At 37.4% G+C, this 13,937-nt stretch overlaps 1 protein-coding gene across 5 annotated transcripts; it reads right to left on the bottom strand.

Moving 5' to 3' along the window:
• Positions 1-1,743: 1,743 nt before the first annotated feature.
• Positions 1,744-13,729, bottom strand: nol9 (nucleolar protein 9). Of its 5 annotated transcripts, none has more exons than XM_049462694.1 (13): positions 13,471-13,729; positions 11,969-12,512; positions 10,602-10,824; positions 10,361-10,491; positions 9,200-9,344; positions 8,760-8,853; positions 7,541-7,638; positions 7,274-7,435; positions 5,345-5,597; positions 4,671-4,785; positions 3,255-3,429; positions 2,525-2,658; positions 1,744-1,977 (listed from the first exon to the last, which is right to left on the bottom strand). In XM_049462694.1, the coding sequence occupies exons 2-13, from the start codon at positions 12,485-12,487 to the stop codon at positions 1,849-1,851; spliced, it is 2,178 nt and encodes a 725-aa protein (XP_049318651.1). In that variant the 5' UTR covers positions 12,488-12,512; positions 13,471-13,729; the 3' UTR covers positions 1,744-1,848. The 5 variants fall into 5 exon arrangements, with proteins under 5 accessions (XP_049318651.1, XP_022532819.2, XP_049318650.1 ...); XM_022677098.2 differs by having other exon boundaries at positions 8,760-8,856; positions 13,475-13,729; XM_049462693.1 differs by having other exon boundaries at positions 8,760-8,856; positions 13,520-13,729.
• Positions 13,730-13,937: the final 208 nt, after the last annotated feature.

Below are 13,937 nucleotides of genomic sequence, written 5' to 3'. Positions count from 1 at the left end.
AATATTAACATTTTCTGAGACACTTATTTATTTGAGGTTTTTCATTGGCTGTAAGCTTCATAATCATCAACAATAAATAAAGAAATAAATGCTTATGTGTGTTTAATAAATCTATATAATATATGAGTTTCACATTTTTTTCAACTGAATTACTGAAATAAAGCAACTTTTCAATGATAAAAAAACTTTTTTGAGATGCTTTAGTACACATGTCCAGTGTTTCAGCTCTACAGCCAATGCTTTGCTGTGGAAACACGTCTAATTAAGGTGTTAAATTCTTATGCTGATGATGTTTACTGAGGCAGTTCTGTATTGGGTAATCCAGCAGAGGATAAAAAGCTGGTAAACCTGCTCTTTAAGTTTTGGACGGAGCTGTTTTTGATCCTAAATGCCTCAAGTTCACAATAATAGAGTTGACTAGAGGCCTGGGTGTTCACTAAGTGACGTGGCAGAAATTATGTTTAGTGACAATGTCACGTTAAATACTATTAACTATCAATATATTGTGCATTTAGTGTTTACAGCATAATTTAATACAAATTTCATACAAACACTGTGTAACAATATACATTGCAGAAAATATAGCACAGTAATTGATTGTGGTGACGGACAGTTCTGGTGGAAACAGGAGAGTTGAGGTGCACATTGAATTCTGCGTGATTTGATCAGCCGTGGTTTTATGTTTTTTATTGGATACAATCCGGGTTAGCACTCGAACATCCCTTTCAGACAGCTTCCTCTTACAGCGTCCACAGTTAATCCTGTTGGATGTGTTTGGTCCTTCTTGGTGGTATGCTGGCTGACATTACCCTGGATACCGTGGCTCTTGATGCATCACAAAGACTTGCTGTCTTGGTCACAGATGCTCCAGCAAGACGTGCACCAACAATTTGTCCTCTTTTGTCTTTTGAACTCTGGTATGTGTCCCATAATGTTGTGTTAATATTTGGAGTAAAACTGTGCTCTTACTCTGCTAATTAAAGCTTCACACTCTGCTCTTACTGCTGCAATAATGTGCAATTAATGAAGATTGAACACCAGGCTGCTCCAATTTAGCCATGAAACCTAAAATCCCACACTAAAGTGATTTCAGGTGTTTCAGTTTCATTGTTCAACTTCTGTATATTGTGATCAAACAAATCAGCATTCATTAACGACTTCATAACACAAGCCTCAAGTCTGCGTAGGAATAATGGATGCCAATGTATGACTTGGAAGCAAGTTACCTGTCTGCTTTTAATGTTTTATGAAGTCCTTATGTAGGGACCTTAAACTGAAGTATTAAGTTTTAATGAGAGGCTAAGATTGCAGTGAGTCGCTCGCGTACACTTTCCAATAACTGTTAGCGTACAGGAGAAGTCCTGACAGACTCAAATCCACCTTAACACACCTTAACACAGTCAGAAAAACTAATAAATAGGAAAAAAACTTGTATATATACATCTATACTTTAAAATGATCTGATTTTGCTATTTATAGGTTTATGTTTGAGTAAAATTAACATTTTGGTTTTATTCCATAAACTACAGACAACATTTCTCCCAAATTCCAAAAAAAAAAAAATTCATTAATTAGCAGAAAATTAGAAATAGCAAAAATAACAAAGAAAGATGCAGAGCTTTCAGACCTCAAATAGTGCAAAGAAAAAACAACAACGGTTCTGCTCTGAACAGTTTAGTGGCAGGAAGCTGTACTGATAATCTAACAGAAGCTACAGAAGAGTCTCAAGAAGCAAAATACCTGTTGTTCTGTACATTCAACGGCAGCCGTTGCCTTTTTATTTAAGATATAAAACAAATACAGGGGTACAAACATGACCGAACTGAAAGCGCAGTCCGAACACAGAGCTTAGTTCTTCATTTTAGCATTTTCATAACCGGGTCTCTTTAGTCCTTTAAAAACGTGGAGCTTTCCTGCGCCGGGGATGTCGAAGCTGTAGTCTGTTGTGACGTATGGAAGCTCCGTTTCAACTCCAGGCTAAAAGAAAGAGGATGCAAAAAAAAGAAATGCAAAGAGGTTACGAATATGTACATTATTAAAAAATAAAATCCACTTATTCTTTTTATTTGTAAAATACAATGTCTCTCTCCTGGGGTGGACTTTTTACTTTCTGGGCCTGGACTACTCACCTCTGTGTGTAACTAAAGAGTTAAAAAAGGATCTCCGGTGGATTTTGCATTTTAAAAATTAATTTGATTAATCGAGTTATCAGATAAAACATGCACGATGCTGCCACCACCATGTTTCACAGTGAGGATTTTTTTAAAACCATGTATCATTTTTCATTCCACTTCATTTTTGTGTGCTGGTTTGTGTTGTTCTATTACTTAAACTTAAAATCTAACAATAAAATACATTTAAGATAAGTTTAAATGGCAGTAAGGAAAAAAAAACAACAACAACAACTGTAATGTACATAATAATGATAAACCATGCATTAAGAGTAACATAACTAAAACAGGGTCATGGAATTGCACCCAATTCCCAAAAACCTGCTGTATGAACTGGTTATACTGGTTTTTACCTGCACAGTAAGGAGCATTTTCGGCAGCGTGACCTCGCCGAGCAGCAGGCAGTTCACCTGTCTCAGGGCTGCTGGGGATACCGGGGTAACCAGGAAGTAAAGCCCTCTGGCCATGTCGATCCCTCTGATCACACCTTTAAAAGGGGAAAGAAATCAGAATTCATGGTTCTATCAATGGAGGCAAGCCTTCCTGGCCTAGATGCAGCAAAACAGGCCCAAACCTTGATACTACCACCACCATGTTTCACAGATTGCGTAAGGTTCTTATGCTATAATGCAGCGTTTTCCTTTCTCCTAACATAATGCTTCTTATTTAAACTGAAAAGTAATTTAGAGCTCATATCACTGTTCTTTTTGGATCCTTTCATGTTACACTTCCACAAACGTGTGTTGTGAAGAGCAGACTTTGATAAATCCCTCTTTTTTTTAACAAAACATGCTCTGCCCACTCACACCTGAAAGTCATTCCATTAATAGAAAACACCTGACTTTAATTTCCCCTTCGAATTAATTGCTAATCCTAGAGGTTAACACATTTTATGCAATATTGGATCATTTTACAATAACCAAGTATAATATTTTTGTATCATTTGCTTTACTGGGTTCTCTTTATCTACTTTCAGAAAACTTAAAGAAAAATGGACAATTCTATAGAAAACTGTAAATTCAGTTTAATAATCGAATGAATAATGAATCCAATGCCGTTTTTATGATGCTGATATTAACCTACCAAATCCTACACACTGGCAGATGGGTATTTGAGAGAGCAGCACAGGTCCTGCTCTTCCTGAAACCTTTTCTCCCAGGCAGCAGAGAGCCACTAGACTGGCGTTGGCTGCGTATAAGATGTGGTTTGGCGCGACCTCACAGTGCGTGACTCCTAGAGCTACAGCAGAGTGAGGAACCTGCAGGAAACACAGAACAAATGAAGCACAGAGTGAAGAGGAAGATAATAAAGCATGGTACACGCTGGGGCAAAAGAGAAGAGCTGGAAGAGAGCTTATTATATTTTACACAACTTTTCAACTATTTATTAACGAAAGACTGTATTTCAGCTCAGACTGGGATTAAGCTTAGTCTTGGGACTGAACAGCAGTCTGAATGAAGATTTCTTAGAGATGAAACAATTTTTTTTTGGTCTAGAACTAGGCTTAATCCGTGTCTGGAAATCCCAACCAGTGTTATGCATCTTCTCCTGGACTTTGAGAACCAAACTGTTCAAAACTAGGGATGTCCCGATCACGTTTTTGCCCACAAGTCTGCCGATAACCAATCCGATACAGCAATGCAATAAAATAATAATAAAAAAATAATTATTATTTTCTTATACATCAGACATTCAGATCCTTTGAAAATAACATAATTGTCCCTGATTTCCAATCACATGATCAGAGATATACCTATTCCAAACAAAACAAACATCACTGTACATTTGCACTGTAAGGCAACTTAAAATCCTTTAATTTTCCCAAAAATCCACAATGTGCCTTTATTCTATGTATTAATTCTATCAGTCAGGTATTCAGGAGCAGTAAAGCCACTCTGCTGAAGTACAGAGTTATACAGGAGTTTCATTGAAAAGAAACTCTGCTGGAGCAGTATTAGCATTAGCCGCTAACCTCAGCACTAAGCGCTAGCTCTTTTACCATTCAGAAACGAGTATACTGGACTGTAAGTGGGATGAACCGCTAGCTGATAGCATCCTGGCTTACTGGACCACCCATGGTTCCTCAGTGTAGCGTTGTCGGGCAGCGTTTAGTAGAGCTATACACTGCTAACCACAGCTAGCGCCGGTGCTAACTGTGCTGTTATAAATAATATGCTAACTGTGCTAAAATATTGGAAATCTGAGCTTACTGTAAATAAATGGAAGTTCTTTACTCACCAATAAACGGTTTTCTGCTGAATTAGAAGAGAAACATGGTTCCTTACTATTGTTGCTTAAAATGCACTTTATTACGGTACGCCTTATAGTCAGTAAAATATGGTACTATGAACATTAACAGACAAATTATGCTGTTAATACCAACTAGAGCATAATAAACAGAGCTAAGCCTCTCTGCACATTAAACCCCTCTATAAAAACACACATGCAAACTACTCTGAAACACCAGCTATGCTCAAATCCAGGTACAGTAGAATGTACCTGATAAGGGGTGAAGCAGTGAAGAGGGCGAATGGGACCTGGTTCTGGAGACTGCAGCTGACTGAAATACCCCAGCAGTGCCAGGTCTCGAAGCTCGTTGCTACGCTGGTGACGCCTGCAGGAAACATATGGCAAGGGGTTATGATGTGTCTGTAGCCATATATATTATATAAATGTATTACACACAGATTGATGTATTTTAAACGTTTATTTCTTTTATTGTTGTTGTCATCCAATCTCCAAACCATCACTAAAATTTACTGATGATCAGTGATGGTTTGGAGAGTCATGTCTGTCATCTGCTGGTGTTGATCCACTGTGTTTTATTATCAAGTCTAAAGTCAGTGCAGTGTTTTGTTTTTCCACAAAATCTTACAGCACTTCACATCTTACAGCTTCCCTCTGCTGAAAACAACTTTAATGGAGATGAGGATTTCATTTTCCAGCAGGATTTGGCACACTGCCCACACTGCTAAAAGTACCAATTGGTCTTATATAATAATCAAATTTTCTGAGACACTGATTTTTGGGTTTTCATTGTCTGTAAGCCATAAAAAAAAAGAAAAAAAAAAGAAAAAAAATGAAATAAAGTAACTTTTCAATGATATTTACATTTTTTGAGATGCACCTGTAACTATATTACAGTTTATATAAATATATATATCACAGCTTACATGTTACCAGCAGTACCGGCTTCTTCGAATTCTGAATGGATGCTGAGAAGCACGTGACTCCTGGAAGTGAGGTGATTGGCTGGCTCCATTGCAAGTGTTGGTTGGGCCGGGGGATGCGTCTGCCAGCCCTGGGCGGATCGGAGGAACTCGGGGGTGAGACTGTGGCACTGCAGTGTGTCCCCATAGCTCAACTGCACGATATGAGTGACGGAGAAGAAGCGGATGAGGTCCACCAACACCTGGAAGCCAAGACCTACGAAAAAATACACTGTGTTACAGTGCAGCTGAGCTTTATAATTAAAAAAAAAAATAAAATAAATAAAATCTCTCCTGTTTTGGCACGTGGTTTAGAAATAATAATACATTTAAAATAATAATTGCTGGAACTTAGTATTAAGCACTTTTTTAGTATTCTACATCTATTTAAATTAAAATATTACATAATAATAATTACATGCTTATGGACTTCATGTTTCAAATCTGTGTTGGAGATGATAAATTCTTCATATCTGACTGTCTTTGCCTGTGTGTAGTATCTTCCTGGAAAAGTATTACTGAATATTTATCTAAAATTACAAATGCTAATAGACCTTTTTTTCCAAGACTCATGATTTTAGGTGACACCTTTTAATGTAAACTTAAAAGCTAAAATGATTTTATCTTCTGCATTAAAAGGCAAGAAAACGGTTTTACTTTCATGGAAAGAGCCATAGTTGCCTTTTTTAACTGTATGAAGAAAATATTTACTATATTTTCTGGACTATAAGGAGCACCTTAAATCCTTTACTTTTCCAAAAATCATCAGTGTGCCTTATAATCTGAAAAATACGGTAATAGAAAAACTCGTGTCCTTTAATTTTTTTACCCCAAAATATAAATTCTACTATATAATTTGGGACAATGCAGTAGAATATTTAAAGCTCACCTTCCGCGAAAATCCGATTTTTCTTGTTTTTTGTGGAATACAGTAGGTCTCTCCGAGTTGAATGTGTACACCTGCACATTAAACTGTTTTGCAGCCCCCATTGTCTGCAGGAGCTAAGCAAAGAAATCCCCCCTCCCCCCCTCCGAAAAACGGGTGAATTTTGAATCATCTTTCTGCCTACGTAGGCAGAAACTCACAGACCAGCCCACCTTGGCTCGAGAAACTCCCAGAGGCGGAGCTGAAGCGACGCAACATCACCGCTCATCAGTTAGGAGGTGGGAGGCAGTGAGCGGCAGAGCGGCGGAGGGGCGTCGCAGTGCTCCTAGCCAATCAGAGGAGAGATATTTGCATGCTGTTTGCATGTATGAATATTCATGAGCAAAGCTGGAATCCGGTCATTTTGGACACACCCCTAAAACAGTCCATTAAAAAAGAGCTATACAGAGACACCTGAGCACTTTTTTTTTTTACAAAAACGGCTCACATGTCATTCATTCATACTAGAGACCACAACTAGACATTTTAAAATGAAAGAAAAAACGACGGAAGGTGAGCTTTAAATTTGACTGACTTGTAGCTATGTAATATTTCATATAGTTCTGGACTGATTGTTTAATTTAATGTATATAATCTATTAGTGCTTATAACACTGGTGCTTATTCTCTTTAGTGCTCTACCAACAAATGTTTGTTTGTTTGTAGAGATTAATTAATGTGCTATTTTTCAGTACATTGCAATTACTTTGAAACAAACAAACAAAAAAGCTGCTGATGATGATGATCTTCTACGGGATTACGTTCTAACAGCATCATGATTTTTAGTGAAACAAAGTTCATACTGGGTTTGCACCGTGCAAATCAGAATTAAGCATGTGCACTATTACTGATTATAGTTAAATAAGAGAAAGGAGTCAAGAAGAAACACAAACTTTGAAAATGGAAAGTCCCATTCACCTGACACCCACTATTTTCTACAAATAGGACTGCTCTAACACAGTGCCTGACCTTTCACCCAGCCCATGGTGTTGATGACGATGGGGTTTTCTCCACCGTAGTGCCTCCACAGGGTTTTAAGGGAGTCCAGGTATCGGTCCAGGTCGACTTGGCAATCAGTCTGTCCGTAGAACACCATGTGATCCGGCTCTCGCTGGTGTGTGAAGGGAGGGCCTGAGACAAAACAAAGCAAAGCAGTATTAGTATTAATACTAGTGGATTTAGCATTTTTTTAAACAGAATTAACAGGACTTTTAGGTGAGAAATGATGGTACAAACCGAGCAGTGGCTCCGTCACTGTGCTTAAAGACAGACATCCGGGAGGAGTGAACTCAGTCTGGCCAAGATCACACTCCAAATACTCCACACTCGCAGTGCTGCACAAACACATAACAACATTTATTGAGTTAATATGATTTAACAAACTTTTTTTTAAGCTTTTAGATTACATTATTACATTAGACAACAAATTATTTAAATGGACTGCATTAGTAGCATGTATTTATTAACATTCTGTGCTGAACCATGCTTAAAAGAGGAGCTCAGCTTATTTAAAACTCTATATAACTTTATACTTAAGCTTAAAACTAAGCACCTAAAATTGTTTTTATACAAACTACTTAAATAGTACATTCACCTGTAAAATATAAAGATATCTATCAATGTCTTTACATGTTTAAAAGGGTAGAACAGAACCAAACAGAGACCTTTTGGTTTTGTAAATCGCTAAATTGTGCACATATTTATATATTATATATAGATTTGGACCAAAGTAGTGTTAGGAGTCTTGCCCAAGGACTCTTATTGGTGTAGCAAAGCATTTAGTCACCCAGAATAGGAATTGAACCCCAGCCTCCCACATTGTAGCTCACTAATAGGCAGCAGTGTTATCCGCTGCACCACACCAATCAACCACAATCACAGAATACGATTTTTTTATGTATTAGAGTTGCTCTAGCCAGGTATCCACTAAAAAATAATACACAAATTATAATAGGATAATCATTTTGCCACTATATTACCAAGTTTTCTAATGATAATGCTGAAAGGCCAAAATCAACTAAAATTGTGCTGAAAAGGAGGAGTTCATCTCATTTTAAACTTTATAAGTACTTGTTTAGCGAATTCTAGGCCCCTATTCAAACTTTTACAAGTTTACATTTACACGGACATTAAATTAATACATGAATTAATATAGTTATCACAGGATATCCAGGTTTTGCATCATATATTCTAATAATAACGCTGCATTCACAAGGTGTGTACCAAACAGTCAAAAAGATGCTAATAAAACAGACACTGGTTCTTATTTCAATTTGGGGCAAATAAAAGTGCCAACAACAATTTGAACTCATTTTCATTCAGTCTGTAAGGCTGAAATCACAAAGGAGGTGATTCAGACTATAATTATTGCGAATTGAATCATGTCTGAATGTAATGTTGGGTAAACTCCTGAGTATATTTTGTAAATCAGGCTGTATAAAATAGTGTTACTCACTGGTTGAGCAAGCTGTTGATGAGATGTCGGTTGAAGGTTGATTTTCCAGAGTTTTTGGCGCCACAAACAAGAATAATGGGACATCGGTCAAAGTCTCCTGAAAACAAGTAACAAGATTACTTTAATGAATTACGAGTAGCATCACATCGCTAAAGCTTGGAGGAAAGCGCAGCAGCGACTCAGTTTCGATACATCAGCTCAGTTACAGCTCAGATACAATTATGCTCTCTCAGGGCTCTGGCAGCTGATGGCAAGCTGCATGACCGGGATTCGAACCAGCGAACTCCCAATCATAGTGGCAGCGCTTTAAACTGCTGGACCACTCAATGCCCAGACTCAATCACTTTTAACAAGAATGGAAATTAATAATAAATGTCATCCTGCACAGTAACTTTTAGAGAAAAATAAAAATGAAGTGTAAGGCATATTTAGGTCTTTACCTTCCCAGGCACTGATCAGGCTGCTGAGAGCCTCTCTGTAGCTGGGTGATGCGACCAGGCCTCGGCTGCAGGGGCCGTGCAGAGGCGTGACGCCAACGGCCGAGAGAGCAGGGTCTTGAACCGCGGCCTGAGAGCGCAACTCTTTCTGCAGGATATATGCAGAGAGACACACAGTTTCATAGACAAGCAGCAAAGACATGAGCTTTTTAATTGTTGATTCATAAATAGTCTATATCAGGGTTTCTTAACCTAAGGGTCGAGACCTCCCAGGGGATCGTGACATACCTCCAGAGGGGTCACATTTTCTCAGGTAAAGTTGCAACGAATCAGATTTGGGCACCAAACTGTGTTTTTATTTAATGATTCAAACTAAATAATTCTCAGGATTGATTCTGGGTACTGCACGTTTTCACTAGTTGCCTTTTTACTGATTTAAACTGACTCATTCGCTTTTCTACTCAACTCTTCGATTTCAATCTCGATTGAGTAATATGGAGTGTTTAAAAATAAAAAATAAAAAAGCAAGAAAATATGATAAAATGTACTTGGAATATGGATTCACGCAGACAAGCAAAGGAGAGGATGCACGACCACAGTGTGCGGTTTATGGTAAAAAAACGCTCTCAGTCCAAGTTCAATTGGCTTGAAAAAAAATCCTCCCTTTTGGATTAACATTTCACTGTGAATCTGGATTTTTTTGCACAAAACAAACACAAATACAAAGCTTATCTCAACGTAGAAGATGATTTGTGTCTTTTTCTGAGCCCTACCACAGGGTTCATACACTTTTTTTAACCAATCTATTATTTTTAGTACTTTTCCATGCCTTTAAGGCACATTTTACCATACAATTTTTAAAACAGTGCACACAAAAAAGCAGAAATCAAGGCTGATGTGTGAGATAATGTAGTTCCTTCTCTGCAGTCTCAGAATTAAATAACTTTAATGAAGTGTTTTTCAACATATGGACTTATGGCCCTCTGGTGGACCATGATGGCACTGCTATGGAGCAAAAGTAAAAAGTAAATTTAAATTCTATTTCAATTTCCATATTTTTAAAGCCGTAATGATGAATGGAACAATATAAAATGGTACAAAATGACGAAGCATTTTCTCTTAGGAAATTGTTTTTTCTACATTATGGTCAGACAGCTCACTAACCGAGTTGATATCAAAGAGCTGGTCGAGTTCACTGAAGCTGGTGAGGAATCGTGTGAGGGGCGTGTCCAGCGGCTGCAGCAGAACTACACACGAGCCGCAGTCCACAGCACCCAGGAGCCTCTTCCGTGGTTCTGTAACACGATAGGATATACCAACATCACACACCGACCTGCAGTCTGCAGCATTGTTTTACTATAATTTTGATCCTGGTGGCCTAGAGCCACTCTCAGTAAGCACTCACCTGAGGACAGGTACTTGCGAATGATGGCCTTGGCCTCCAGGCGGCCCTCTTTCTTGTTCTTGGTGGACACTGAGCAGTCCTCTAAGGCCGTGATGGTGAGAGGGCAGTGAGACGGGGGCGAGAACAGCGGGTAGGGCTGCTGGCCTTGCTCTATAGTGAAGCCCAGAACCTCCACTCGACCACTGAGACACGTGAGCAAACACCTCCCTCGAAAACACAGCGACTGCAGAATCACAGAGAGGAAGACTGAGGACACGGACAGCAGGACAAGCAATATTTATATAGGTTTAAAAAAATAAATAAATAAAAAATAAATAAATAAAAAATATATAATATATATGGCAGAGTAGCCCATTGCAGGTCTTGAAGATCTACCAATCTGGAGAATAGGCCAATCATTACAATTAATGATGATGTTTTTAATATATTATACAATTTACTGACATCACCCTAAACTTTACAGGCCTCAGTATTGCCCATCGTTAGGTCTGTCACACTGAATATTCAATTATTGCTTGATATAATCAGCCCAGAAATAATGTGTGTGTGTGATACACCATAGTCATTTTACAATAATTTTATACATTGATGTAATGATTAATTAATAAAGCAAAATAACCAATATACATACCAAAATACATACAAATATTAATATTCTGACTTAATAATTAGATAATTTTGTTTTTGAGCATAACAACATTGTTTTTGCACTTAGTGTGAGCATATGGTTAAACATCAGTGCAACAGTAAAATTTAGGATGTCCATTTGGAATACATGAAGTATATAGATGTGCCATTTTAATGTAATTTTATACACTTTTGTAATGATAGTATAACAACATAACAATGCAATTACACCCCTTAATAAAAGCAAAATAAGCAATATTAATACATACAGAGATTAATATTCAGACAATGGTAAATTAATTCTTTTAAATAGCCTAAATAAATAAAATATAAATAAAATGTATTGATTTTTTTATTTTAGATATAATGTGCAACGTTGAGGTCAGCAATAATAATTACTGAGGTCACGTCCATATATTAAACAGTTAAGCGACACTGCAATTATCATGATAATCCGACCCTTTATTTATTAATTGTTTATTAATCATTTTTAATTCTCTATTATATTTCAAAGCCTGAATATTCCTAATGATCACTCTTTAACAGGGTGTAGTTGAATAATTGGTCTCAAATTGGTCGCAAAAATTGCAAATATGTCTGGGAGAGTATATTATTTATATATTATAATTAATGTGGTGTCCAATAAAATAATAGCAACAATAAATAAATAAAAAAAAAAAACATTTATCGTGATGGACCTAATGAATATAGGTCCTTATGGTAAAACACTTTAATCTTACCTGGCCTTGCTGTAGGGCTAAGACTGTGTGGTTCTGGACGTGGTCGTGTTGGGCGTGGTACTTGGGTACCTCCTCATTCTCCACTGGCTCTGGAGCTGCTGATGTTGAATTCTTCCGACCTCCTCTTCCTCCTTTCTCCGTACCGTTCTGAAGAACACTCTTGGCGTATGATCTCCACTCCTGAGAGTCCTCTGATTCGCTGCAGTTCTCCACCTCCATCCCACCGTTAGTGTGTCCGTGAGGGACGGTCGCAGGAGCGGAGACCTTTTCCTTTTTTCTGACCTGTTCCTCAGCGGTCATAGAGACAGTCTTGGGAAACGCTTTCTGTAACCGTTTCAGCTTAAACTTCTGCTTGTTGCCCAGCAGATGCTCCAGCTTGGCTGTTGCAGGGCTTTGGCTGAGGTGAGAGGGGTCGTAATTACGCATCTTTTTGTTGTGAACACGCCATTTGTTCCTCGGAAGGTGTTTACTGGCGCTTTGCTGCTCATTTTTGGTACGAGTTTTTTTATGAACCTTCATTGCTGCTGCTGATGCACTGAATTACCTGGAGAGAAAAAAAGAAAATATTAACATAATATAGACAAGACATTGGGTTAGAATGGCAATAGCAGCAGTGAACTGTAACTAAGTAAACAGAACTGGTTACTATACTTAATTATTGTTTTGTGTTGATTTAAATTGAGCTATTTCTGGTTTGTGATCATAAAAACATGATGTTTTTTGCACCCAGTATGAGCATATGGTTAAACATCAGTGTAACAGTGGAAAATTATGGACGTTAAGGTGTCTATGCCTACATGAAAATATAGAATTTATACATTATATAAAGAAAAACGCATTAGTGAATTCGTGTTTGAAGTAACTTTTATTTAACGTTAAACTTAAACTTGTCAACCTACCGATTTACCTAACAGACGTTGTTTTATTTAGTAGTAGTTATATAGAATAAAACAACAATGTTTATTTTAATCAAACATTTTTCTATAAATAGCAAAATCTGTGAAACTGATTCAGAAACTGAAGTGCTCTCAATTTTTATCCACAGCTGTAACTGTTAGCTAAGCTAGCTAGCTATCTGACTATTTGACAGTGTAAGCTAGCTAACCTACCCTAGCTAGGTAACGTTAACTAGCTAAATAACTAGTATTTCAACTGTTTTAGCTCATTTTATGCGAATTAACACTTATAAAACAGAAGTTTTAGTTAAGTCCAGCTTAGACTGACAACATAACCCAATTTAACACACAGTAAATAACTGCTTAATATTAGCAGCTCCTTAACATTAGCATTAGCCGCCTGGAGCACAGCATGCTATCTAGCTAGGTTAGCTAACTAGCCGTGCTGTTTTCTCGCCTTTTTATATAAAGCCTCCTCCTCCGCTTACTAAATAACTATTTAATGTACCTATAAAACCTCAAATAAACATTATATATAAATATTAATTTAATTCAGCCCGGCTGTGATCAGAATTAAAAGCTAGCTAGCAAACTCGGTTAGCTTACCTACAAATAAACGGCTTCACTCCATGTGAGGAGCACAATCTCGAGTTACCGACTCACCGAGTTAACTGTTATCGCTCATAACGGACCTTCATGCTTCTCTCTGTTGGAGAATTTCTATAAATAAGCTGCTCTAATGCTGCACTTTAAACCACAGCCTGGATCAACACACTGTTACAGAACCAACATAATAAAACAATGCAGCTAGCGGCTAGCTAACGCTAACAGCGGTATCCGACTCAGCAACGAATCGAATCTCTGGAATCGGTTCCTTCAAATCAATCAGTCGAATCAGAGTCGGAAATGAATCGATGTGAGGTAAAGAATACTGAAGAAAATAATCATACTAATCATACACAATTTTATGGCGCTTTAAATCAATATTATTGTATTAAAATGAAATCAAATCGTTCCCTCAATTTAATAATTGTATTAATTAATAATTTTCTTTCTAAATTATGTATGTAACA

Source organism: Astyanax mexicanus, chromosome 13 (genome assembly GCF_023375975.1).
Source record: "Astyanax mexicanus isolate ESR-SI-001 chromosome 13, AstMex3_surface, whole genome shotgun sequence".
In the NCBI taxonomy this organism is placed as follows: domain Eukaryota; kingdom Metazoa; phylum Chordata; class Actinopteri; order Characiformes; family Acestrorhamphidae; genus Astyanax; species Astyanax mexicanus.
The sequence above is the reverse complement of the archived record's forward strand: the minus strand, read 5'-3'. Positions and strand labels throughout refer to the sequence as shown.